The 27,408-nt window shown below is 46.7% G+C and overlaps 1 protein-coding gene across 1 annotated transcript in view; it reads left to right on the top strand.

Moving 5' to 3' along the window:
• The window catches only part of LOC139059861 (sphingomyelin phosphodiesterase-like), a 118,288-nt gene that overhangs the window by 34,180 nt on the left and 56,700 nt on the right, over window positions 1–27,408 (top strand). The window contains exons 8-11 of the mRNA XM_070538333.1: window positions 6,751–6,831; window positions 12,560–12,647; window positions 19,189–19,271; window positions 27,049–27,253. Of these exons, the coding sequence (XP_070394434.1) occupies window positions 6,751–6,831; window positions 12,560–12,647; window positions 19,189–19,271; window positions 27,049–27,253 (457 nt within the window). The remainder of the gene's footprint in view (window positions 1–6,750; window positions 6,832–12,559; window positions 12,648–19,188; window positions 19,272–27,048; window positions 27,254–27,408) is intronic.

Below are 27,408 nucleotides of genomic sequence, written 5' to 3'. Positions count from 1 at the left end.
TCTTATTCCAAGCAAACGTAATTTATTACTTGTGTCGATCACGGCTACCAAGACGGAAAGGTTCTAGTGCCAGTCGCTGTAGAACGCACTCCCTACGGATGCGTTCTCCGAACTTATTTCAGCAGCTGCATGCGTATAGTCTCGAAAGCAGTGCTTCTTGCAAAAAAAAAAGGAAAGAATTGAAACACTAAGGAAACTAATGCCATTTCATCAGCGAATATTCATTCAGTGGCAGTTTTTTACGACGGCCAACTTAACTTTTCATTCTTCCTTTCCTGTGGATTGCAATGTGGAGGCAATTGTGGAGGCAATTGCCCGATCCTGATGATAGCGGCGGTGCGGCCCCTTCCATGGCAATATAGTGAAAACAATGGAAAGTAAACGATAGAGCCATTATACGGCCCATAATCTGGATCTGAGCCGGTGTACTGCGTTTTCAGCACATGCCTCCAGCCGCGTGAGAATGGCGTGGTCGAGCATTGCCGGTCAGCGCCGCCGGTGGCAGGCTAGCTCTAAACTATTTATGGAAGATTGTTGCCTACAGGTGACACAATACAAAAAGCTTTCCTTGCCGAGTTTCTTCCCTAAATGCCTCGGGCTAACACTGAATGACAGACATCAAGCGCCATTAGTTGAATTAGGGTACCAACACAGGACGAGGAATGGAAACTTCGGCACGTGATTTGGTTTTTTAAGCATGATAAAACGAGGCGGACTGATACGGGATCCTCAGCTGCAGTGGTATCACACATGTAATAAAAAAGTGCATTTCGCATGTGTGTTTTACATCCGACGAAATCTGTCCGCAACCTTTGCGAACGGAGCCAAGGTAGCTTAGGACGAAGGCCACTTCCAGTTCGCTGCCCGTTATTGGTAAAGTCTCCACAAAATACCGTTTTTCTCGTTTTTAATAAGCTTATTCTCGTAACTTCTATACATCAGCCACGTGACCTTTGTGGCAGTTGGCAGATGTTGCCTCCGAGTGAAGAATGCTAGGCGCAATACGTCACACACACATTGTGGTTAAATTTTTTTGCTGGTTTTGAATATAGTCTTTTTTGGAGCAGTACTTTAACAACACCAGAAGGGTTGTGCCAAAAAACCCTCATTGTGACCTAGTCCTCAGACGAAATTTCTTGCGCAGTGAGACGCATTTTGACCATGGTCACCTGTGCAGCGTCTTCGATAATTTTACGTCTTATATGCATAAACAGGCGTTTGAGAGAAACCTTTATCATACGAATAAATTATGGAGTTGAATTTCTTGCAGTATTTAGGGATACGTGCATGGTGTGCAGGTTTTTTACAGACCTACTACGACGTATTTTGAGCGCAGCCTGGCAAAAGGAGTTCGTAAGAACTACAAATAGTTTACGTCTCACCATTCTGTATCCCATCATTTCGCTTTTCAACCACTATCTTAGTACAGTTTCGCAGAACTGGACAGGAATATTACCATATCGAAATAAGCATAAGGACTGCAGATTCAGACAGAGAGGTTCTGTAGCAGCTGTCCTGACGTGTTATTTCTTTCAAATCAGTGTATTTGCTACCACAGTAGCGCGATATTTAAATGAATGAAAATGAGTAAGAAAGGTTGGTCACATGACATTGCGGAAGACAGGCAAACATTTGCATGGAGGATTTGAGGTAGTGTATGAAATGGTAGGCGAAATTCGGAGAGTGCCATTTCTTCAATTTAATTTCACAAGCTAGGTTGCTCAAGTATCACGCTGCACAACTCCCGAACATAAACTAGAATTGCAACACGCACCTTGATGGTGCTGGTTAATGAAACTTATTGGTTAATCAACCTGATTGTGCTGGTTAATCAGTCGTCGCTGGTGAGGTTGATTTTCACCGTTGTTCTTGAAGCATTAGAATGCGATCCCACGTGTGTTCTTCCTCAGCAGTGCTGTGTTCGAACTAGCCTTTAATAGCTTTCTTTCAGTGGTCTCATAAAGGCGGTTACAGATGGAGTGGGCGCACTAGAGAAAAGCGCATGATCACATAACGCTAGCAATGATAGAACCACGTGCGGTACTCGAGATGTCGTCAGGAACGGCTGCCTCGAACGCGATAGAAGGTGTAAAAGTGATTCCTCTATTAGGGAAAAGAAGGCACGAAAATGCATTTGCATGGAAAAAGGGTGGAGTAACTTTGTAGAGATGATCGTGTTGTTCGCGCCTAGGGACACGCGAGTTTCCGACAATATGATGGCCAGACATAGGGAAATGCTGAGTTCTCTTTGGAAGGTCCATATGTTCACACTAGGAGATCACACTAGAGTCACTCGACACGGCACACAACCAGGGTACGCGTGTTTCGTGGGACGCGCGCTTAGAGTTCCGTGGGCATGGTTCTACGCGCAGGACTAGCGATCATGTAAAACATGCAGATATGCACTAGCCTTCTGCGGCCACAATTAACGCTACACGCCTCGGGCTGAGAGTATACGGCAAGGGAGCGCATTTCGGACGTACTCTTGGCATGGAGTCGACTGCAGCAAGCCACAGGGTGGGTTACGTTGTCGCGCTTCGATCTCCAATGCCACGCACTGGGGCGCACTTGGGCCTTTCGTGAGTAGCTTAACTGCGATTTTAGGCGACCGTGCCCGCGGCAACACCATCATCCGACGGGTGTTATGTCGCTCTCGCACCCGCTATCGCATTTCGCGCGCTTTGTGAACGTGGCACCGCTGACAGGCTGGTGCAGTTCTTGATGGACGTTGTCGAGCTCGAGGTACTGGACGTGCGGCGACCGAGGCGGGAACAGTGGTTTACGTTTGCAATACAAGCTGTTTGCGCAGCTGTCGGAGTTACTACACCACACGAATTATCTCGGCTCCGCCGTATGCCGACTCTGTTTATTTCATTGCAGATCGCATGAGGAGCGAGAACGTTACGATTCGAAGCATTCAGTATTACGTGGCCAGCTAAATATATGCCCAACCATGTAATCGCCAAGCAAGAACCACTTGATTACTTCCAGTGCGTCTGACACCACCGTGCCGCCGTGTCTCAGTTTCGCGTGAAACACGCGTGATAATGCGAAACCAAACAGCGCGGGCAACGCCGCCAGCGTGCGGCTCGAAATGGTCAAAGTGCAAGGGAGCGGAAATACGTCACCATGCCGGAAGCCATAGCTGCCACAAGCTTCTGCGCGCCATCTCTAAGGCTGGACTGCGTAGAGCGCGCTTCTTCATCGCTCACCAGAATTCACTTTCGGCCGTTAAGTTTACAGCCACGGTGCTTACAGCGTGCTCTGCCGGCTAGAGCTCGCTCAAGCTCCTAAACTTATAGGGACAGGCAATCGCTCAGAAGATGAATCGAGGTAACCTCACTGATGGAAAGATTGTCTATCGTATTGGCTAAAGCAAGCCCTGTTTGTATCACTAAATGCGGATTATCATCTTTGTTTTTTCAACTAAAGGTCGCGAAAAATGAATTTCGCGGCCCCACGTGGCAAAAAGCATGAAGATGCATAAGTAACTAATCACGTCACCTTATACTAGCGTACGCAGTTCACCTTTTATTATTATTGAAGCGCAGTATACCCTTTTTCTGTTAAACGTTATTTCTAACTTACAATGTGCAAGTTAGTCTTCGTTTGCAGCGAGTAGGAAAGCGGGGCTTCCTTCGCTTGACGTTTTTGGTGAGTTGGCTTCGCTCGTCTATCGACAACATAATGATGCCGGGGGACAGCCAGCCATGACGTAGCCGTGCCTTTGCGGATTAATGTGGTAAAATATAAGAAATGACTGTACAACAACGCAAACTCATTGTAGCAGCTATTCGTTTAGAAAAGTGGTTGAACAGGTCAATGTATAGGTAGCGAACCACAGTTGCACTCACTCCTATGAAAGTATAACGGTGAGCCACGTTCATAATTTGTGAGGAGGCCTATCGGCATCGCTCTCACTTCACAGCGTTGCTGGAGGAGGGACCTTTTTTTTTGATGCTGCTGAGATCGGAAAATCCTGCTCACAAAATATCCATGAAGTTTTGGAAGTAATCGTTCCATTTGCAAACAATACCGAGCGTCAGCTTTTCCTTGTGCCATAAGAACAAACTGGGCCTCCAAAAATCGGTTGCCTGTCTCTTTAACGTGCCCACGGCCTAGTGTTTTCTTCTTGACATCACGATGGTGCCGCGGAGGCTGTCCCTCGAGCGTCCAGTCGAGATGCAATTTCGTGTGTAGTGGCGAGCTTTCTTGCACGCTCAGAAAAACTTTTATATAGCACGTATTGAGCGACAAAAAGCTGTATCGGGAGTTTTTCGCGTTGGTGTGCAATTTTCTCATCGATATGTTGAATCTAATAATAATATTGGAGAATTTGATTAGTCAATTAGAAGTAATTATATACTTAGGCGGAATGCAAAAAAAATAATCTCTGTATCACCAAAACACGGCAAACAACATTACTTTGGTTCGGTCGAGCTGCGTGGCATTTGCATATTTTTAATGTCTCACTAAACTTATGTGCGACACCCTGTATGTACGTACTCAAGCAGGAACGTTACAGAAAATTCAGTTGAGTAAAATTACAAATTTTTGCACGATTTTCATCGTCCTACTGTGCAGACCTTAAACTTCTTTAAGGACTCTCTATTTTATTTATGTTGATTTTTTCATTCGTTCTTGCGCGCATGCATGTCTAGGCGTCGTCTTCTTTCGCCTCAATTTTTGTTGACACAGCTTTTCTTTTTTTTTTCTCAAGGAAGCCAGGTGCGCTGATTCTGCAGATAGTGCGTTGTATTGTTACGTGTAGCTGTAGCCCAATGCTATATACATTTATTCAGAGGAAGCTAACGGAAGGCCACAATGGCGACGCTATATCAAGCGGGTCCACGTCGTCTTCTTCCTCTTCAGTGCAGCCACACTGTGGTGGCTGTTTCGTAGCATCACCCCCGGCAGTAGAAGCACCGTCCGGGTGCTTAATCTACACATCCGCGGTGAAAGGTGTGTGGTATGGCTTTAGTCTTGCCACGTGAACGATGTCACTTGCAGCCGACGATGACGCTGAGGGGTCGGCGGGGACGGCTTCTTCCTCTTCAGTGCAGCCACACTGTGGTGGCTGTTCCGTAGCAGTATTTTCGACTTCATTGGAAATAACTACGCCCGTACCGTTAACTTTACCTACTCTGTGACAAATTGCCCCTTCCAGTCTCATTGAGACCTACATTTTGATACCATTTGCGACTGGCTACGACACTTTCGAGACGCGAAACGAAGGGACTTCACAGCGAACCCGCGTGAAGTCGTCAAAGAAGGCGCTCTCGTTAAAATATCGCATGATTGCGGTTTTTGTCAGGTAACAATTGGAAAAGGCGGTGAAAGGACTGCTTAACACAAAGTGCGTCTACAATAATGCAGCGGGGCAGAATTCTAATTTAGCCAGTGCAATTAGTCAGCGTGCCGATTGGGATCACCGTAGGAAAAACTGCCAATAGAGGGTAATCTCGAAAGAAATGAAAAGATGACGCGCTTTGCTCCCATCACCTCTGAGCGGGCACGCAAGAAAATGAGGAAGCCGTGGCATGACGGCTATGTTTTCACAGCGCGCAGGATACAAGAGAACGGGTAAAATGTTAGTATGGCTCTCAAGGATGCAAATCTTGCCAAGAGCCATATTGGAGCAATTTTTCATTTTTTTTCTCAAGCGCTCTTGAGTGCTACAGCGAAGCTAGACGCATGCGGCAACTGTACATTGCCCCCTGAACAATCTGATAAAGTCAGGTATGGAATGCGACACTCGGTAACACACGCGGGCACAGGCGAGGCCTTTGTTTTAAACAACTCCTAGAGCCTCTGACTTTCCACGCGGCCCTTGAAATACTGTCATCGGCTCGTGGCGAACGGAATCGAACTCAGTTCAGAAAGGTCCTCGCAAAACTGCGGGACGGGCTCCTAAATGTGAATGCGTTCGACACCTCGTTTGTGCATGTACTGCCGCATTCAGTGACACTGACTCCTACTCTGAGTTTCCGCTTGTGGAGCTTTGACACTTACGTGCTTGCGGCAATAGAAGAAACAGCAGCTTCCACAATTCTTGCACCTTTATCAAGAGGCGCGCTAGCAATATTATCGGGCAAATAAATTCATGGAATGTAAGTACATTTTATTACCGTCACAGCATTTCACCGAGTTTCCAACTTTTTCCTTAAGTACACATAAATTTACGTTTCTGAAGCCATTGAAGTTTTCTAAATATTTTTCATCTGTGGGCCGATTGTGCATACATTGCGGTGTTCACCCAGAAATTGCGAAGAGTATACTATAGGAGTTATTAGAGATTGGTTGTCACGAAGCGTATAGACATAAAGTCTGAAGAAAGTATCTACGCAGTTATACCGCTTGTGATGAAGGCTAATTGCATTTTCATCTTATTGTGTATTTCGTGCTTTGTAGTGCAGCTGTTACTCCTGTGTTATTGTGTCTATACTTGAGCTTATGTCACAACCTTGATAATATGCTAAATCATGGCACGTGAGGGGCAAAGGAAATCTTGAAAAAGGAACAATGTATACATTATTATTGAACAAGCGCAAACCTGTTGGAGTCTGGAGGTCGATGTTGAAAACCCGACTAGGATTATGTACGTGTATTTAGGACACCTGCACGACCGTTCTATGATGACACAAGGACAATTTGAAGCTAAATTTCTGGTAGGCTTCACTTGTGCATTGAAACAAATTCGGGAGCTGTTTCTATCTTAATTCTGATCTTCGTGTTCATTTTTATTCACAGAGGAGCCTTCTATGCCATTACGCCATTTCCTGGGTTGAAGATAATTTCTCTCAACATGAACTACTGCAACACACTGAACTGGTAAGTTTGTCATTTTACTGCCAATTTAAAGAACAAGCTAAATACCTTCCATTTCTGAAAACGAGAGCGAATTACACTGCCATAAAAAAAGGTGCAGTTTGATTTTATTGGATTTTAAACAATATTTTATTGCAGCTCCTGAGTGCGTTAAAATTCTTGCGTACAGTGTGTCGGAACGGAACGAAAACCAAAACGAAGAAAAACGATGTTTCTGTTCCAAACGCCAACGTAAGGGAAACGTTATTTATTATTTTGTTTCGGAGTGAAATCGAAATATTTTCCGTCGGTTTTCGGGTCAAGAAGAAAGTCGGCAATCCGAGCGATAGCCGGTCGAGCGCTCCACTAACCTAAGCTTGTCGCTCAGAGCCTCGGCGCACGAGCAGGTCGGCATCGCAGCAAAACCCAGGACTTGCGCGCTGAAGAGCGCGTTTCGTTTTCTACAGGTAGAGCGCTTTGTTACCAAAGTGTTATTGTTTAAGTTCATTTTGTCGGAACAGCGATCTCGCATTTCGGCGAGTACACTCGGTTAAGTGCTGCTTCCGAGATTATGCCCAGTGCCTTGACTGAAGGCCCTGAGCATAATCTCAGAACTCATAATTGACTTATTTAAAAAATACCCTACTTCGTTTTCATCATTGCCTTGCTTCGAAAATTTTTGCATAGGAACGAAACAGTTATGAAACGCTGCGTGTAATTTTTATTGTTTGCTTTTGTTCCGGAGCAGAACCGGCATGGAATGTTTTTCAGTAGAATGAAACTAAAATCAGAACAAAAAACATTTTGTTGCAAAACCCTGGTCACATATTGTAATAATAAATTTGCGTGTAAGTGCCAAGTACGGAATATCTACTTTGGTGGAACAGTTCCTCCGAATATCTACGCCGTTTCGAAATACATCCGTGAAGGAAAGCTCGGGCAATTGTTCTAGGTCAGCGGATCTGAATGACTCTTACTGGGTGCGTTCCTCTGCAAACTTCCACAAGTCAAGCTTTTCTATCGCTGCCTAATTGCACATCTACCTCTCCTGAACAAATGAGGTTATGGAATTAATAATTATTTCCATGTAAATTATTACATATTACGAAATACGTCCACATGTATATATAGGTTACCCCAATTTCACGACGCCTGAAAAACATATTCCCCAGCGCCTGACGCGCGTCCTACAGGACCTACAATAAAATTTATCCAATCCAATTTTGCAGCTAAATAATACTGCTTAAGAACTTTAATAAAGTACCGTAGTTGCACGCACATAACGCGATAACGAATACAACCCGAAGGAAGGATTCCGGTCTCAGAAACATCAACAAAAATAATATAGAATGACTGAAAGGAGGCTAAGTTTCGGATTCATAATTTTGACTGGGCAGTTCTGCTTAACATTTCAAAATCCAGTTGTGAGCGCAGCGCATGCTCTGCCATTTTTCTACGTATCTAGCATCCATGTTTAGTAACGCTGCCCAGCCATAATCAAACAAGTTACGATTATGACGCCAAGTGGTTCCTCAAGTAAACAGCAAAGGGAACTCAAAAGCGCATTGCCGCAGCGCATTATCCAAGGTTGCTGCGAAATGCCGTCGGAAAATAACGTGAACAGAGCAGTGCTCATGCCTCGATCACTGCCGGCAAGAATGACGTCATCCTCCGGGACACACAACGTTATTCAACAAACAAGGCTTCAAAACGCCCGTAACACAATCGAGCAAGGCAAAGATTTTTAACAGAGTGTGGGATACTGCACCGCGTGACTTCGAAGGTCGCTCGCCTGACGCGCCTGCATAACAGCGCCTATCGTCCTGCTTAAGGTAGCGATTACTCCGCCGTAAATAAATAACACAAACTGGTGTTACAGTCGTGCAAGTACGATAATATGCTTTTGTAAGCTGCTGCATCGATCGTATATGTGGGCTGCTTGAATCAAACGCATCTAGACAAACTTACAAACATTTATGCACTGGAAACACACGTGACCTTGCGAACACTAGCTCGAATCCAAAAAACAGGGTCATTTCTGAGGATCCCAAATGAGATCCAGACGAGGTCCAGTTGAAGTCGTTGCAAGTCTTGAAAGTTGAGGTGGGTTCTCCTGAATGCCCCTCAACATAATGGGATGAAGTTGAGGTCTAGTGAGGTAGTCGAATCTGATTAAAACTTGAGCTCAGGTCGAGCATTGCGAGGTTGTTTGCCCAGCTTTGGCGCACACTGGTCACACCGTAAGAGAAAGCAAACGTCAAGCTAAAAAGGCGGTCTTTCAATGTATGCTAAATGCGTGTATTTTTTTTTTCATTGGGCGACGACAAACACATACGGTTCACCGTCAAACGCTGCTGGCTGCGTGGCTCATCCCGGCAGCGCTGAGATGCTTCACGGCTAGCTAACCTATTAGTTATAGGTGCGCAACAGTCACGTTACCACGTTGCCTCTCGTATTGTTCGAATAGTGTTCGAAGAGCTCGAGCAGATCAATATATATATATATATATATATATATATATATATATTGTAGCGTGCGGAATGGCACAGGCAGAATGGGCTATTTACAGGCTATTTCCACTGGAGCCAGGCAGCTAGGCCGACACTCGCTCGCGCCAAGGTGCGTGGAGAGTTGTAGGACTTGAGTCGGGCGACGTGGACAATGTCACTGGTTGTCACAGCGGAAGACGTAGTGGGCGTGGCTAGAACTATTTCATAGGTGACATCGGTCACTTTGCGGAGCACGCGATATCGGCCTGTGTAACAAGAAAGCAGTTTTTCACAAAGGCCGACTTTCCGCGAAGGTGACCAAAGCAACACGAGGTTGCCGGGCACAAAATGAACATCACGGGGATGGAGGTCGTAGCGTTGCTTCTGCTTGTCTTGAGAGACTTGTAGACGAGCGCGCGCAATTCGGCCAGCATGGTTAGCATGGGCGATTGCATCACGAGCATAATCGCTAGTTGAAGCTGTGGCGGACGGCAGCACAGTGTCCAGTGGTAGCGTTGGTTCGCGGCCATACAAGAGGTAAAACGGGGAAAAGCCAGCAGTTTCGAGGCGGTTTCGAGTTGTATGCAAAGGTAATGTAACGTAGAGCCAGGTCCCAGTCACGGTGGTCGTCGGAAACCTATTTGGATAGCATGTCTGTAAGGGTGCAGTACAAGCGCTCAGTGAGGCCGTTCGTTTAGGGGTGGTAGGAGATGATAAATTTATGCCGTATTGAGAGGCACGCATGATGTCGTCGATAACTTTGGCCAAAAACGTACGGCCACGGTCTGTTAGCAATTGACGCGGAGCACCATGCTTCAAAATTATATCGTGTAGGAGGAAATCCGCAACCTGAGTTGCGCAACGGGTCGGAAGAACACGGGTTACGGCGTAGCGGCTCGCGTAGTCGGCCGCGACTGCAACCCACTTGTTTCCTGATGTATATTCCGGAAATGGGCCGAGAAGGTCTAAGCCTACACGATCGAAGGGCTCGGCAGGGATGTCGAGCGGCTGCAGGTAACCAGCGGGGAGCTGGGAAGGCTTCTTGCGTCGTTGGCGAAGTTCACAAGGGGTGACATAACGTCGTACGGAACGGGCAAGGCCCGGCCAGAAAAAACGCCGACGTACACGGTCATAGTTTCGAGATACGCTGAGATGTCCTGCCGTTAGTGTGTCGTGGAGCTCTTCTAGAACGGCGCAGCGGAGATTTTTAGCTATTACAAGTAGGAACTCAGAGCCGTCCGGATGAAGGTTACGACGGTACAGAGTACCATCGCGGAGGACGAAGAGGCGTAGAGTAGCATCGGCTGGAGAGTGTTCAATATGGTCAATGAGTGCTCTGATGTAGGTGTCACGGCGTTGCTCGTCGGCGAAATGAAGCAGCTGTGATACAGAGAATACGCAAAAAGCACTGGCAATATTGGAGGGACAGGATGTTGACGACTGCTTCAAGCTCTATGAACACGCCAGTGCTAATAAGAGGTGGGACCCAACGATTATGCTCGCCAATGTCATCTTTTATCTCGGCGGCACCCCACGCGTGTGGCACCAAACGCATGACGACGAGATAACCAGTTAGGACAGTTTCCAAGAGAAGCTACGTGAACTGTTCGGCGACACCATTGGGCGCAAGGCTGCCGCGAGACAGGCTCTTGCGTCTCGTGTTCAGTCATTTACGGAGCCGTATGTTTCCTACATCCTCGACGTCTTGGCTCTATGCCGCAAAGCTGACGATGCTATGTCCGAAGTAGATAAAGTGTCACATGTTCTAAAAGGCATCGCCGACGACGCTTTGAATTTGCTTGTTTTCGGCAACGTCTCAACTATCGACGCCATCATCAAAGAATGCCGTCGCTTTGAATGAATGAATGAATGAATGAATTTATTTCCATAAATATGCAAGTTTATGGAGGATAAGCTAAGATCCACCGTATCACACACCACATCACGAGGCTGCCCAACACTGCTGCTACGTCGACATGTTAGGGTCGACCACGTCAGACCACCACCTGTGACGACGTCACCCGCATTGTTCGCCGCGAACTCGAGGCCGCCTGTTGGCCAGCTTTCTCCACGACGCCTCCCTATCCGCCAGCAACCATCATTGCGATGATTCAGGCCATCATCCGACAGGAATTTGAAAACATGGGTGTGAACTCCGTGTGTTCCACGTCTCAACCTCGCGTTCCCCAGTTCTCGCGGCGGCTCGTCTCTTGAGCATCGCTCGATGATATCGTAATAACACACACACACACACACACACACACACACACACACACACACACACACACACACACACACACACACACACACACACACACACACACACACACACACACACATATATATATATATATATATATATATATACATACATACATAGGAATATAGTGAATAAAATAAAAAATGGGTCACTTTTCCCGTAAAGTTGTAATTTCGTTGCATACTTTTCTTTGCGTTAATTTTGCTTTCTTCATTCGTTTTTACGGAATGTCATTTAGCTGACTCATGCGAATTGTGTGCATTGTCTGCAACCTTCCTATGGTTAGATTGGATGCAAAAGTCTAATTCCACAGAAGGAGCTTTATCTATTGAAAGAACCAAGTCCAAGTTGCTTCTCCGGCTTCATAGCACAGTGAAATATTTTCACTTTAAAGATTGTTAGGCCTAATTGTAACGCAGAAGAATAAACACAATCGCTTGGGAGGATATGAAGAACAAGCGTCAAACTCACCCTGTTTGTTCGCCGGCATGGGTCAATATGATCTACAAACTCTTGTAGTTCAGAGAAAGCCTTTCTCGACGCGTTTCATATAAACCCCAGATATTAAGTGACCCATGCCGTCGAATAAACAGTGCGAGTTAAGCGTTTGTTTTTCCTACTGCCTCGTATAATTGTGAATATTTTGTTTACGCCAATTACAACTATGCAGCATGAGTGTAGGTCGTGAATTGTCTTCGGAGGCTTCTCGCACGTGTGCCGAAAACATATTTGTCTTTCCTCAGAGGGATTACAGGGCGTTCGGAGTATACCTTGAGGTGACCTTAGCCTCTCTTTCCAGATGGTAATGTAGTTCAGCGCCGCCTCGCCGCATGGTGATTATGCCGCTTGGTGGCCACTGTTCCCGCGGTGCGAGCTATGTGGCATGGGATTTCGAGTATCACATCCTGAATGAATTTTAAACCACATTCGCGCATTACTGCTAAGCAGCTCGGTGTTCGATGTTCGTTGGCGCTTGCGTTGAAAGTGGCGTCTTGCAATGCAGGTGGCTTCTGCTGGACCCTAGAGACCCCGCCGAGCAGCTTGCTTTCCTTGTCAGGGAGCTCCAGGAGTCCGAAATCAAGGGCCAAAAGGTGAGAACTGTGCGATCGACAGTTTATGTTTCTAAGGACAATGCTACGCCTTTACGTGACAAAACGCCAATCTGATTACTAGGTACGTCGTATCGCGCCAATCCGGCATAATTCTGACCCTACAGGTCCTTCGCAAGCACATGGATTTGAGTATGCGATTAGATTAATATTTCGCTCACATCAAAACGCAGCCATCGGGGATGGGATTGAACCCGCAACCACATGCTCAGCAGTGCAGCGAAATAACAGCCACTAAGCCATGACAGAGAGTTGTTTGCGCTTTCATTTTGCACGGGCTAATTGACACATATTCGAAGCCGGTTTGAAGCCCATCGCAAAGATTTTACGGCGCCTCGGAAGAATGCCGTAGCGAAAAGAGGTAAGCATTGTTGATGGTGGAGTGTTGATTAAACTGGTAAGGTAAACGCGAAGTCACCAGTGAAAGTTACTGCTACAGTCTGGACTATCGACATGTTTGATGGGTGCAGTGAGCAATATAGAAGAGAGAGAGAGCTGGTCATTATTGAATCCTGCAAAGGATTACCTAAAGGCATGCCTAGCATGCTACTGTAGACTGGTATAATGAGGAACGACATAATGTAAGAAGCACGAAACATACTCAAAACAGACCCCAAAACGCAACAAACTTGGGAAGTTGAAAGCACCTTCGCTGCACGAGATGCACAGACAATGTTGCTCCATGGGCACAGAACCTGTTTTCGCACAAGAAATGTCACGCTTTGACGAATGATTTGACGAGTAAATATCCTGCAAGCGCAGATTATATAGCTTTTGTCCTTCCGTACGTTAAGCTCAGGGCACAGAGAAAATCTTATCTGCTTGACAGTTTGCTTTAGTCTACCACATTTGCTAAAGTGTTATGTTAAGATCTCTCAACCAGTGTCGGCGATATATACCTGGCACGACTGTCTATGTTAGGTTTATAGGATAATATGGCAATGTAATAAACGCGCATGGTTAAAAGATCAAAATTGCAAGTGATGAAATGGGCCGAAAATAAGTGGAAGAAGATATCTACTCAATGTATCATTGACGAATGCTTGCGTGCTTCCGGCTTTTGTGTGCACCTTCGTACGAATAGCAGTGTAAGTTCTCAGTAAATAGTGAGTCCTAACACACAAAAAAAAACTTCAGAAATTTTGCTTTGTGAAACCATGATGTGCTTATGAGTTACGCCAAATAGGGTTGACCACGTGTACCCACTGCACAAGTCGAAACCTCAGCAGTCATGGAGGCATTACGGAATTAGGGTGTAGATGAGCCATATGTAAAAATACTGGAAGATATCTATAGCGGCTCGACAGCCACCGTAGTCCTCCACAAAGAAAGCAACAAAATCCCAATAAAGAAAGGCGTGAGACAGGGTGATACGATCGCTCCAATGCTATTCACCTCATGTTTACAGGAGGTATTCAGAGACCTGGAGTGGGAAGAATGGGGGATAAAAGTTGATGGAGAATACCTTAGCAACTTGCGATTCGCTGATGATATTGCCTGGCTTAGTAACTCAGGAGACCAATTGCAATGCATGCTCACTGACCTGGAGAGGCAAAGCAGAAGGGTGGGTCTGAAAATTTTTCTGCAGAAAACTAAAGTAATGTTTAACAGTCTCGGAAGAGAACAGCAGTTTACGATAGGTAGCGAGGCACTGGAAGTGGTAAGGGAATACATCTACTTAGGGCAGGTAGTGACCACGGATCCGGATCATGAGACTGAAATAACCAGAAGAATAAGAATGGGCTGGGGTGCGTTTGGCAGGCATTCTCAAATCATGAACAGCAGGTTGCCACTATCCCTCAAAAGGAAAGTGTATAACAGCTGTGTGTTACCAGTACTCACATATGGGGCAGAGACCTGGAGGCTGACGAAAAGGGTTCTGCTGAAATTGAGGACGACGCAACGAGATATGGAAAGAAGAAGAATCGGTGTAACGTTAAGGGATAAGAAAAGAGCAGATTGGGTGAGGCAACAAACGCGGGTAAATGACATCTTAGTTGAAATCAAGAAAAAGAAATGGGCATGGGCCGGACATGTAATGAGGAGGGAAGATAACCTTTGGTCATTAAGGGTTACGGACTGGATTCCAAGGGAAGGGAAGTGTAGCAGGGGGCGGCAGAAAGTTAGGTGGGCGCATGACATTAAGACGTTTGCAGGGACAACATGGCCACAATTAGTACATGACCGGGGTAGTTGGAGAAGTATGGGAGAGGCCTTTGCCCTGCAGTGGGCGTAACTAGGCTGATGATGATGATGATGACCCACTGCACGCCATACGGCCGTTTTTGAATTTCGCCCTCGTTAAAATGCAGCCGTCATGAACAGGATTTGATCCTGTGACCTCGTGCTTAGCACCGCCATGCTCTAGCCACTACACAACCTCGCCGGTTAATCCTAACAGATAGCGAAAATTCTTATATTCAGTTTTTTAGCTTCTCTGAAGCATTCATATAGTATGCTGTTTGGTGATTAGTCTGGAGTATATGAGGCCCATTCGGAAGTTGAATTTTTACGTCCAGCCATCGAAAAAGATAAAAAAACACCGCCGCGAAATGATGGTTATCTTCTGTACTCGATCTACTTAAGATAGCGTATAGAAGCTTAGCCCGCTGAACACCATGCAATGTTTTCCAAACTTCTTTAATCGCCAGTTGTTTCGGAACTCTTGTGCAAATCTTGAACGCTGTAATGTGTGCTTCTGTGTACGTGCAAATTGTGAAATACTTCTCACGTTGCCAGTTTTTCAGTCCCATTTTCCCCTTCCACAGAACAGGTTAGCCATAAACGGCTGTCTGGTCAAGCTCCCTGCTTCTCTAGGAATTTGCGTTCTTGTTCAATTAACGTCATTCTATATAGATGTTTACATTTTGTTTTTGCCGTTGTTTTGATCCATTCTGCCTTTGAAATTGTTGGCGTAGTGGCCATTTCTGCGCTTTGCTGCCTGACAAGGTATCGTCGTTTTTGTTTTTCGAGCATCTGTACAACGTTCGAAGAAGATTCTGAAGTGCTCGCATACGCTTCGAAGCAGCCGCTACTCGTACCTTATGCGTTTCAGTCAGCAGATGCGAACGCCTCGGCTCTGTCTCTTCATTCGCTCCAATGGCAAGCATCCTTCAACTGCTTGGACTGGTGCACCGCGCACTGACAGCGAAACACTTGGCGCCGGCCTTTTCCGCCTTGCTCTTGTACATAATTTCAGTACATGATCGGGCCATCCGTCCACCTACTTTCATGGATTTCACGGAAAGCATGCAAGATGTCTAAACGCACAGCGTGATCCACACCATCAGGATTTGTAATAGGATGGAGAGGTGGACCAGTTCGTATTGAATTTTCTGAAAAACCTTGAGCGCAGAAATCACGACGCACGAATAATGTCGCAAGCAACACAAGCGCTCAACTCACAACTGATGTTTTCTATGCGCACGAATATATATATATATATATATATATATACAGTGAAAGCTCGTTAATTCGAACTTCAATAATTCGAATTTATGGATAATTCGAACTGTACGATTTGGTCCGGCCAAGCTCCACAGAAGCCTATGTATAAAAAGTCCGTTAATTCGAACGCGAGAAGGTTCCCTCACGGATAATTCGAACTACGCTCACCTGGCACACGGCCAGAGAAAAGCGCCTACTGCCTACACACAAGGCTGTATTGCCTCCGAAACGGAGAGAACGGCGAGAGAAGGCAAAATCGGAAAAAAATCGAACCGACGCGGGGTCAGCCAGAAGGCAGTGGCGGCTGCCGCCTCTCCGTTCTACGTAACCTCCAAGACTTCTTGCCCGTTGTGAATCTCGGAGGCTTTGCAAATCTTGTACAGCTGCTAATGTTGTGCGGAGATGGCACGGCAAGCGCCAAAACACAGCGAATCAAGTACGTCGCAGCTGCGCTTGCAATCAAGAACCAACGAATCAGGGCCTTCGCCACCTTCACATGTTCAGCGTCTTTGTCTCGGCAGTCTTCATCGGTTGTGCACCTCTGTTTTCAGCTCAGGACGTATCGGCCGTCGCGATTCATTGTGATGGTGTTAAGCCTCGGCTAACGTTCGTTTCGGTGGACATCGGTGGTGTGGCACAGTCGGACCCAGAGCTTCGACTTGAAGGTGGCGTGTGCCCGCGGCACACGCCATCACTTTCTGACACGCCAAATTTCTGACATGCCCTACTACTTCCAAATCGCTGACTGTTGCCTGTTGCCCTCTTTCACTTTCGTTAGTTCGAACTTTCGTTAATTCGAACTGAAGCGGCTTCCCCTTGCTGTTCGAATTAACGAGCTTTTACTGTATATATATATATATATATATATATATATATATATATATATATATATATATATATATATATATATATATATATATTATATGCTCAGGTACATACATAGCGCAATTGAGGAAAATCTAAAAACTAGCAAGCATCACAAGCTTGTGTCTAACTATGGTCAATGGTGCTAATCGAATTCAAGGATGATTGGTTTACGCGTGCAGCGGCTGGAAGAATGCCACTCCATACTTAAGCTAATACTCATGCAAAACAATTCGACTTCATTGATAGTTCATGATGATAGAACTTCGCTGTTGCCTTTGAAGCTATGTTTGCATTCTAGTGGGGCGCGTTTGTGTATTCACGGTGTTTTGACGTAAACCGCAGTTGCAGAAATTTCTGTATTGAATGGAGGATGTCGTTGATTTCACTCTCTCAGGATGAGGTAACGTTGATCTCTGGAACAACAGACTGTAAAAGGCTCAGATTAGCCTAGCTAAACGCTGAGAAAAGCAAGCAAGTTTGCTTTTTAACTTTGCTTTATAGATTCTTTCACATGTTCTTTTTCTTGACATGCTGCTATCAGTTTCTCTATAATAAATTTATTTGAGGAGAATAAGCAGTGGTAAGTTCGCGCTTGTGCTCGTGTCGTCGGCGTCATTTTCTTGCGCTCCTGTTGCTCAATAGCACCTTTCAATGAGCATGCAAAACCCATTAGAAACCCTCTTTACCTCTTCTTCTATTACTCAGAACTACTCTAGCAGTAAAAGAACAACCACCTAGATCTCCATAATTAGCTTGCGGAAATGACAAGACGACGTGAAGGCTAGGTGCGAAGATGTAGTTTGATAATGTGTCCCAGGGGGCTTTAGATAGGACACAATCACGACAAGCGCAGCCATACTGCAGACCAGGCACAATCTTGGGAACGCAGACTGCGAAGCGTTGATCAAATATGAACAGCAAAGATAAGGTTTCACAGGTTACGGGTCACGCATTAGACATATGTACGACCTCTTCAAGACATATACATATACGCCCTCTTCAAGACACACTTCCCAACACGTTTACTACTTCATTTACGCTTGTAAGAAGTGAATCGGCCAACAAAGGCTCTACCATCAGAGCTTTTTCTGAGATTTCGTGCTTGCGCCGAAATCAGCCACGCGGAAAGGAATCTGCTTAATTTGGTTTTTCCTCCTTTCCCCGGTGTTAATACCTGCAATGTAGGACCGAGCCTTGCTTGAAGGCACTTGTACTATTGCTCCGCGTTCAGCTCGCTGTCTAGGGGCCTCTTCGGGTGTTTGTCGAATTTGTTCTTAGGACACATGCAGAATATTTCAAAATTTTCGAAGGTCTTCTTAACGTGGTGGAATGTTTGCCTGGATAAATAGTTATAAATGGTTAGTACGCATACCGTCTATTCAATTCTAGTAAAGTTGAAGGGCTGGTAATTATCAAATTTTTCTAATAACAGCATCCATATTGTACCCAAACCGATGTCAACAGGTGCACCTTGTTGTTACCAGATGTGAAACAAATCCCAGCAAGTCACCTCCGATATTGCCAGCGTGCCGCTGGTACCACCCAATCTCGGAAGCCATGCCAAGGAGCCATGTTTGTCTTGAATTTTCTTTGTCATACATCACCTTTAGCGAGCTGTAATGGGAACGTTTCTTTTTAAAACTTGGTAAAATAAACGACTACTTTGGCATGCTTTATCTTGTACACGAAACATTCTTTTTTCATGGAGGCTGCTTCATGTCCACGTTATCTCTATTTTATATCGTTATATCATTATATATATGTTGCTGCAGTGGGCATTTAGTGCTAATCCCTCAGCAAACCATTGGATGTGCAAGCTCCCTCTCTTTCAGGCTACAAATTCATAAAGCGCAATGAAAGAGGAGGGTTTCATGACTGAAGTGGCCACATGCATGTGGTGGCCAACTAGCAAAAAAGAAAAATCGGCTGGTAGAATGGCTCTTAAATTGCGCTCCACAAAATATGTGTTGCAGTGTCGTCGTTGTCCCTGTCTTCCAGTTGCAGTAGCGTACTTATTAGCCGTCAACTTACGGAAAATCCGTGTCGAGAATCGAGGGCATATAATTGGGCGGTGATTACACGGTGTCAAATTGGTCGTGGTTACGCTAGAGCTATATAAAACCCACAGAAGTGATGATTAAATACGCATGCAGAGTGGTGTACAGCTGCGTAGACTACTTAGCGGTCAGCCTCCTTGGCGTGCTTACAGGTTCACATCATTGGCCACATTCCGCCTGGACAAGGGGACTGCCTGCAGGTCTGGAGTGACAACTACAACCGTATTATTGAAAGGTACGTGTGATCGCGACCACACTCTGTCAGCGGAGAATGTACCCGAAACCATGCGCTATCAGTGGTTGCTCGTGAAAATGTGACGTGGCACAGCGATAAACAAACGTGTAAGGGCCCTCCCGGTAAAGTCGCATATTTTCTAGCAAAATCAACGAAAAGAAACAAAAAAAGAAGAAACCAATGAATACATTCTAGCCACATCTCGCATTTGATTTCTTTTTTTATATTTTTTTCGTTGTTGCAAATTTGGTGCCACAATTTGTTTCTAATATCTTCGTCGCTAAGCTTTTTAGTCATGCTTTTATGTCAGTAAATAGATAGCGTAATTTATTTCCGGGTTTTATGCGTATTGAAATTGGGGGGGGGGTGCAATTTGGGTGCTATGCTAAAAAAATCGGGGGAAAAATCGGTAATCTTTCTTCCTATGGGGCGCGAAAAGGAGAAGAAATAATGTGTTTTTTCTCTGGCAGCCCGAAGCTGCGGATAGCGTGACAGCAATTAAAAAGGATTAACACAAGCAACGGCCTCTGCTGCAGCACAAAGGTTGTATTTTAAGAAGCGAACTAGCTCAGGGAAACATGTAATGTTAAAGAAAGTTGCTCGGAAATCATGTGACAAGATTACCTCTACGAATCCTCGTTGTCAAAACTTACTAGCACATTTAAAACAAACACTAGCGCAAACAACAAATAATGACTGGTATGGCGATTATTTTCTCGACGTTTTTCTCTACTCTGCTTTAACAAGAGGAAAAGTACGAGAAGTGGTTGACACGTTTACCGCGAAGTATGGGGCTTTTACTTATCTTACAAGCCCTTGCTCATGTGCCTTACCCAATGCATTTCGAGCGTCTGTGTCCTTCCCAGACCTTGTCGGGCCTTGTCATCCTTGTCTGCTGTCCTGTATAATTGGTCGTCAATATACGTTCTCGAGACAAAATTGAATACCCCGAAGGGGCATCTGCATCAGCAGGCGTTTGGTGGGTTGCAACACCACGTACCCTAGCACACGAGGGTTGGGGCCTTCCCGCCTGTAGCCGTGCGCGGCTTAGCCGTGTCTGGGGAAAGAGGGATCCTGGGGGTTGAGCCGATGCTGGGTGTTTGGACCTTTAAGGCCTCCTGGCGGAGGCAACACACCTCTTTGGCCTCAGCTTCACACAGACGGCACCCCCGGATGACACGCGGATGACCTAGTACGAATGCATCAGGTACTAATTGACAATGAGCGCACTTCCTTCATCCTCAGGTTCTTTTTTAGCCAATTGAGCGTGAAAAAAGCACATATATATATATATATATATATATATATATATATATATATATATATATATATATATATATATATATATATATATATATATATATATATATTGCTACGGCATGAGCCGGGCGAGCAGAAGGGAAAGCAGACGTTGGCTGGAGCAGCCTAGGGACGCCATCTTGACTTCACCATCAATCTCGTCCTTTAAATAAAGCCGGTTTAACATTAACCGTAACAGTTTTGTGGTGGAGGTGCGGGGTACTTCGACCAAGACGACGGAGCTGCTGCAGCAAGTGCCACGCCGGAGCCGACGCCTCGCTCGACTGCCTGCAACATCACTTCAGATCCCGATGTGCCACAGCGGTGACCAACAGCCTTCTCTGGCTGCTCCAGTGCGAACAACCGGTGCCTGGATGCATTAAATGGAGCCTCGCTCTTTCTCAGGAAAATTCGGCGAGGACGTGGAGGAATGGCTAACCCACTACAAGCGTGTGAGCAAGTACAACGGCTGGAACTACACGGCTCAGCTCGACAATGTGGTTCTGTTCCTCACAGACACTGCACTAGTGTGGTTCGAGAACCATGAATATATCTGCGCAACGTGGGACAGCTTTGTTACTCACCTCACAGAGTGCTTCCGCGATTCAACCACGAAAAGGAAGCGGGCGGAGCAGACATTGCTTCAGCGCGCTCAAGTCCCAGGTGAGACCTGCACTACGTACATAGAAGCAATCCTGAAACTTTGCAGAACGGTCAATCTTGGAATGTCCGAAGGGGACAAGGTTGGACACCTTCTCAAAGGCATAGCCGAGGATGTGTACAATTATTTCATCGGAAAGGAATGTCTCACCTCGGTCGCCGACCTCATCAAGCATTGCCGCACATTTGTGGCTTTGAAGCTGCGCCGTATCACGCCAAAGTTCGGCAGGTTAGCAAATGTCACAACGGAAGAACAATTGAAAGCCCATAAATTTGAGGCGCCATTCACTACTCTCATGACAGAGCGCGGTACAAATGCATCTTTCTTTGCGCAGCTCGACGTAAGTGGCTGGACGTGTGCGTCAAACGATGAAAGGTCGGCAGCAGTGAAGTTGACAGAGATACGTGACCGCGACCAAGGCGGTAGCTGTAAATCGTTCGAAAGAACACAATAGTTTTTCACTTGGAAGGATGTGTCGGCAAGGGTGGTGAGAAGCGCGCTATTCAAAGTAATTTCGCCTGTGCCACAGTTAATGGATGCACCACAAACCTGAAGAAAGTCAATCCCGATAATCACATCATGAGTGCACCGCGGTAGTACGAGAAATTCTGTTTTAAGATCTTTTCCTCCGAACAAAACACTTCCAACACAAATACCAAGGGGAACTAAGCCCTCTCCACTGACAGCACGAAACGTCACATCACCATTCCACGGGAACATAACTTTCCGACCCAGCCTCTCTTTGAAAGTCACACTCATGACGGAAACGGTAGCACCAGTATCCACTAATGATGTTGTAGGTATGCTGTTGTAGGTCTGTGCAAACAGGTGTGCGCAAAAAAACATGGGCAGAAACATGTCAGATGTGTACAGAAAGTAGTTTATTCGGCCTCCTTGTCGTGCGGTTCAACATATGTAGGCCAAACGGGCAGATGTCTGAATGACAGATTACATGAGCATAGATATAAGATGGAAAACGAGCTCTCCGGTCATATAAGTGCGCATTGTAAGGTGCACAAGTGCATCCCAGATTTTGATAGAACCAGTGTTCTGTATAGAGCTGACCATCTACTCACAAGGGAGATATTGGAAGCGCTTGAGATAAAAAAGCGCGGTCTTGAATGTGTCAGTGAAGCCTCAGTGTCGCTTTCGACAAAGGAACTGGCATATCTTGAGAGTTACTCTTAAAATGTTATTCTGTATCTTCGCTTCCTTGTGCGATGCAGATGACTGCCCTGTTTAGTTCTTGTTGTTTTTTGACAGCAGCTATATATTACTATGTCAAGAAATAAAACACTCAGTTGTTAGTGCGCCTACGTGCTGTCTCGTGTATCCCTTTTTCGTGTGTTGTTTTATTCGGCGCCGTTTTTGTAATCATGCTTAACCAACTAGCCCACCAACACATGCTCAGTCACTACCGAGTGTTTGATAGCCATGTTAGGGCCGACATATAGAGAGGATCGCGGCTCATGCTTGGTACAGGGTCACAACCGCCTACTTCAGCGCGAGTTCTTACAGCCCAGTATTCACAATCTGTACTCCAAGAAGCTAAGCTCAGATGGAAACAAGGAAAATGAAAGCTACAGTCCCGCACATGTGCTTACTTCTATGTATAAATATTGTTCCTAAAGCAAAATCTACCTGCATTATTTAAGCTTCTGTCGATAATACGCGTTCCACCGAACTGTAACACACACCCATATGAAAAGAAAAGGAAGAAAGAAGAAATAAAAAACGGGAGAACAACATGCGCAAACTTTGCTTCCTTTTGTTGATTTTTCACCTTTCTGAGCATGCTTTTTTAGTCTATCGTAAAAACTATGATGTTTGGCCGATGTTAAATTTCCCGGAATGATGACGGAATCGGACACATGGCCCACTTGAAGCATCTTACAAAGCCACTCATGCTATTTTCGATATCAGTGCTTTGTGCCGGTGTAGTTGCGCGGCCACAATTTTCCCGGTTTCACGGAGACAAAAAACCAAAAAGAAGAACAGTGGCACAACATGCCTACTTGCCCCATTCTTGAGAGCGTGGGATACCTTGCGAACTTGAGGCACAGCTAGAGGGTCAATGGTGAACTCGGCACTGCAGGTGTCTCCCTGCGTGTCCTATGTGCGCTGTTGTAAGCTGTTACCGATGTGGATTGCAAACTAGTCTAGCTACAGCTTCCTCCGGCCTCCCGCTTGTTAATCAGAATTACCTAACAGGGATCGTATACTCAGGAAGCTTTCTTTGCCCGGGGACCAACAGATGTTACATATCTAAGTTTTTCTAATGGTGAATATCCACGAAAAACAATACACTGTATCTAAAATATGGTGTAATTTACGCGAGCAGACCATGATATGTCGTTAGATACATGTAACATGTACGACGAGATACTTATAGGGTTGGACAGATCGTACGACTGTGTTCTGAAGAGAATAGATAGCACAGGGCAAAAGCTGAGACGGAGATCAGAATTTATAATTTTAGTATAAAGTTCAATCTTCCAAATTTCTTACCAACAAGTGACCCTATCGGGACATGATTGTACGCAGTGAAAGCCAATATAGTTTTTTATAGCTCTGTCAGCATCGTTAATCATATTGCGGGATATACTAGCCAGATTGGGTTGGTTTGTGACATGCATAATTATACAGGGTGTCGCAGCTAACATGGACCAAGATTTTAAAAATACCCAAGAGCTCTAAAGAAATCGTACCGTCTGCACAGTAGCCGTAGTCGTATATACTGACGGTCAGTATTTTTTTGTCATCCGACAGTCTTAATTAATTACTTTTAATTATCGGACTTTTTGATTATTGCTTGAATCGCAAACATATCAATTACCAAGTTGTAAGGCACTTCAAATAACTTCCGAATCAAGCATTTGTTTAGTGCTCAGCTTTCCTTCGTTGGTTTTTCCGAGAAAAAACAAAAGCTCGCGAAACATCTAAAATACAAAATAGGTACGCGCTCAAACGCCGCTATTCAAGTGCTCCCAAGCGAATAGCCACGGATACACGGCTTTACTCGAGGCGGCAGCTCGATACATGACTTCACGCTATGTGATGGTCGCGGCATCGAGAGAACACACCGCTGACGTATTGATAAGCGTAGCGGAGCCTTGTACGATGCAGCGATAAGAGAATGCGTGCCGTATATTTTTCAATGGTTGCTTGTAGGCGCTTGAGTAGCGGCGTGCGAGTGCACATCTATTTCGTTTTTCGCGTACTTCGCCGGATTTTGCTTTTTCTTAGAGAAAACAACCAGGACCACTTTAGCACGAAATAAATCCTTGATTCGGGGGTCACTTAAGGTGCCCTACAACTTTGTAATTGATATGTTTGCGATTCAAGCAATATTTAAAAAGTTCACTAATTAAAAGTAATTTATTAAGTAATACTTCGTGATGCAAAAAATACTGGCCATAGGCACATACGACTACGGCTACTATGCAGTCGGTGCGATTTGTCTAGAGCTATTGGGTATCTTTAAAATATTGGTGCAAGTTAGCTGGGACACCCTGTAACAGTCAACAGCTAAAGGACTTGCAGTCCCCCCTAAGCAGAAATGATGCGTCGTGGTAGCAGAAAAAAAAAAGTTAGTGACGTTTCGCTGCCTGAACGTGGATGACGCGCGAGGGCATGGGTGCTATGGTGCACACGACGCTATCGGCCCTCGGTGCATCCTGACGCTTACGCTGTCTGCATTATAGATCTTATTGTCACGTGGTAGTGACGGTTGAGGACACAGCAATAAAACTGTGAATGGCAAAACTAACTTTATTGGGCGAACCTGTGCCCGGAAAAACAGGCTACACTCAATGCTCAACGAAAACGGCGAACACAGTCGGCGATCGCCGAAAATCTGATCAGCGAGTCAAGCGGGTCGGCTTTTATAGATGAGTCGTCGAAAGTTCCATAGTAATTACCGGGACCCGCGTGCCTTCCACAAAGTTCTACGCCAATCGCGTCGCGCATGCATGCAAGCAGATTACACGAGGTTCGTCGACAAGAGACAGCGGATAGAAGCATCGATAACATTCTAGAAACTTCCGATAGATGTAGACGCATCCTGCGCTGAGCGATAACATTTCTTAGACGGTGAAAGCGCTCACCCGTAAAAGGTAAGGGAGTTCGCGTGTCAGTATTCGAGACGGCGCTCGCGCGGCCGCGCCACACGCAGCAGCCGCCGGAATAGAACGCCCCGTTGTGAACATTGACTGCGGACAGTCGCTGTCAAAACGCTGGCTCTAGGAATCGTAGCAGCAGCAGATGGCGCAGTGACCTTTGTGCTGTCCATCGCGCTTCAACGCAAACTCAGCGGTGAAAACAGAGCGTACGCAAAGCTACCAGCCGTCGGTCCACCTGGACTGTGCGCCTAAAGCAGATCGCTTTCAAGATTAAGCGCGCGCGACCGTGCGCGGCCGAAGCACAATGATCCCGCTCCAGCCCCTCCCCCGGTACCACGGTGCAATGCATGCGACGGAATACGGCGCGCTTCCTCCTCTAGCGCACGCGAGATTGAGCCGCCATCGTCGGCTCACCCCCGGTACCACGGTGCAATGCATGCGACGGAATACGGCGCGCTTCCTCCTCTAGCGCACGCGAGATTGAGCCGCCATCGTCGGCTCACCCCCGGTTCCACGGTGCAATGCATGCGACGGAATACGGCGCGCTTCCTCCTCTAGCGCACGCGAGGTTGAGCCGCCATCGTCGGCTCACCCCCGGTACCACGGTGCAATGCATGCGACGGAATACGGCGCGCTTCCTCCTCTAGCGCACGCGAGGTTGAGCCGCCATCGTCGGCTCACCCCCGGTACCACGGTGCAATGCATGCGACGGAATACGGCGCGCTTCCTCCTCTAGCGCACGCGAGATTGAGCCGCCATCGTCGGCTCACCCCCGGTACCACGGTGCAATGCATGCGACGGAATACGGCGCGCTTCCTCCTCTAGCGCACGCGAGATTGAGCCGCCATCGTCGGCTCACCCCCGGTACCACGGTGCAATGCATGCGACGGAATACGGCGCGCTTCCTGCTCTAGCGCACGCGAGATTGAGCCGCCATCGTCGGCTCACCCCCGGTACCACGGTGCAATGCATGCGACGGAATACGGCGCGCTTCCTGCTCTAGCGCACGCGAGATTGAGCCGCCATCGTCGGCTCACCCCCGGTACCACGGTGCAATGCATGCGACGGAATACGGCGCGCTTCCTCCTCTAGCGCACGCGAGGTTGAGCCGCCATCGTCGGCTCACCCCCGGTACCACGGTGCAATGCATGCGACGGAATACGGCGCGCTTCCTCCTCTAGCGCACGCGAGATTGAGCCGCCATCGTCGGCTCACCCCCGGTACCACGGTGCAATGCATGCGACGGAATACGGCGCGCTTCCTGCTCTAGCGCACGCGAGATTGAGCCGCCATCGTCGGCTCACCGTCGCTCGCTTTCACTTGCACACACAGCGCACGGCGCGCGAGGACGACGTTACCACGAGACGAACCAACTGTGGGTGCATCGCAAAGAAAACGAGTAGCAACTGCAAGAGGAGGTCAACCCAGTTTACCACACTCCTCCGCAATTCGCTCAACATTCCTCAAGGTGGCGACATACTGTGCCGCGCGCCGAGCAGGCTCCTTCGTACTATTCCCGGCACCTGATTTCCTTCACCTCCAGGCGCCTTTTTCGTTCGCTTGCTTCGCGGCCTTAGACAAACACTGCCGCTTTGAAGAGCTGGCCGGTTATGCTTGCGCGTACAATGACAGCTTGCTTGGCACGTGGGGGAATAATAGTACAGGGCACGCCCGCGCGTCTCGTGTTCGTGCGCAGGTACGAGTCGACGGTGCGGGCCCAGTTTTTTGGGCACACGCACAACGATGAACTGGAGCTCTTCTACGAGCCTGCCCGTGAGCACTACCGGGGAAGGAGGCCGTTCTCGGTAGCCTACGTCGCGCCCAGCACCACCACATTCAACTCGGGTCACCCCGCCTACCGCGTTTACGTCGTCGACGGAAACTACACCAACAGCACGTGGGTAGGTACCACCTAAACTCGATAAAAGCACAATCACGGTCCATACAGACTTTCAACATTGAATAAAAATGGTCGCAGTATCCCTCGAATGAGAACCTGAAAGGAACGAACAGCATTGATTGTCGAAGGGAGAAAGTGGAAGTCGCGCTGGGAAAC

This window comes from Dermacentor albipictus, chromosome 5 (genome assembly GCF_038994185.2).
Source record: "Dermacentor albipictus isolate Rhodes 1998 colony chromosome 5, USDA_Dalb.pri_finalv2, whole genome shotgun sequence".
Lineage (NCBI taxonomy): Eukaryota > Metazoa > Arthropoda > Arachnida > Ixodida > Ixodidae > Dermacentor > Dermacentor albipictus.
Note: the sequence above shows the minus strand (reverse complement) of the source record. Positions and strands in the feature narration are given on the sequence as shown.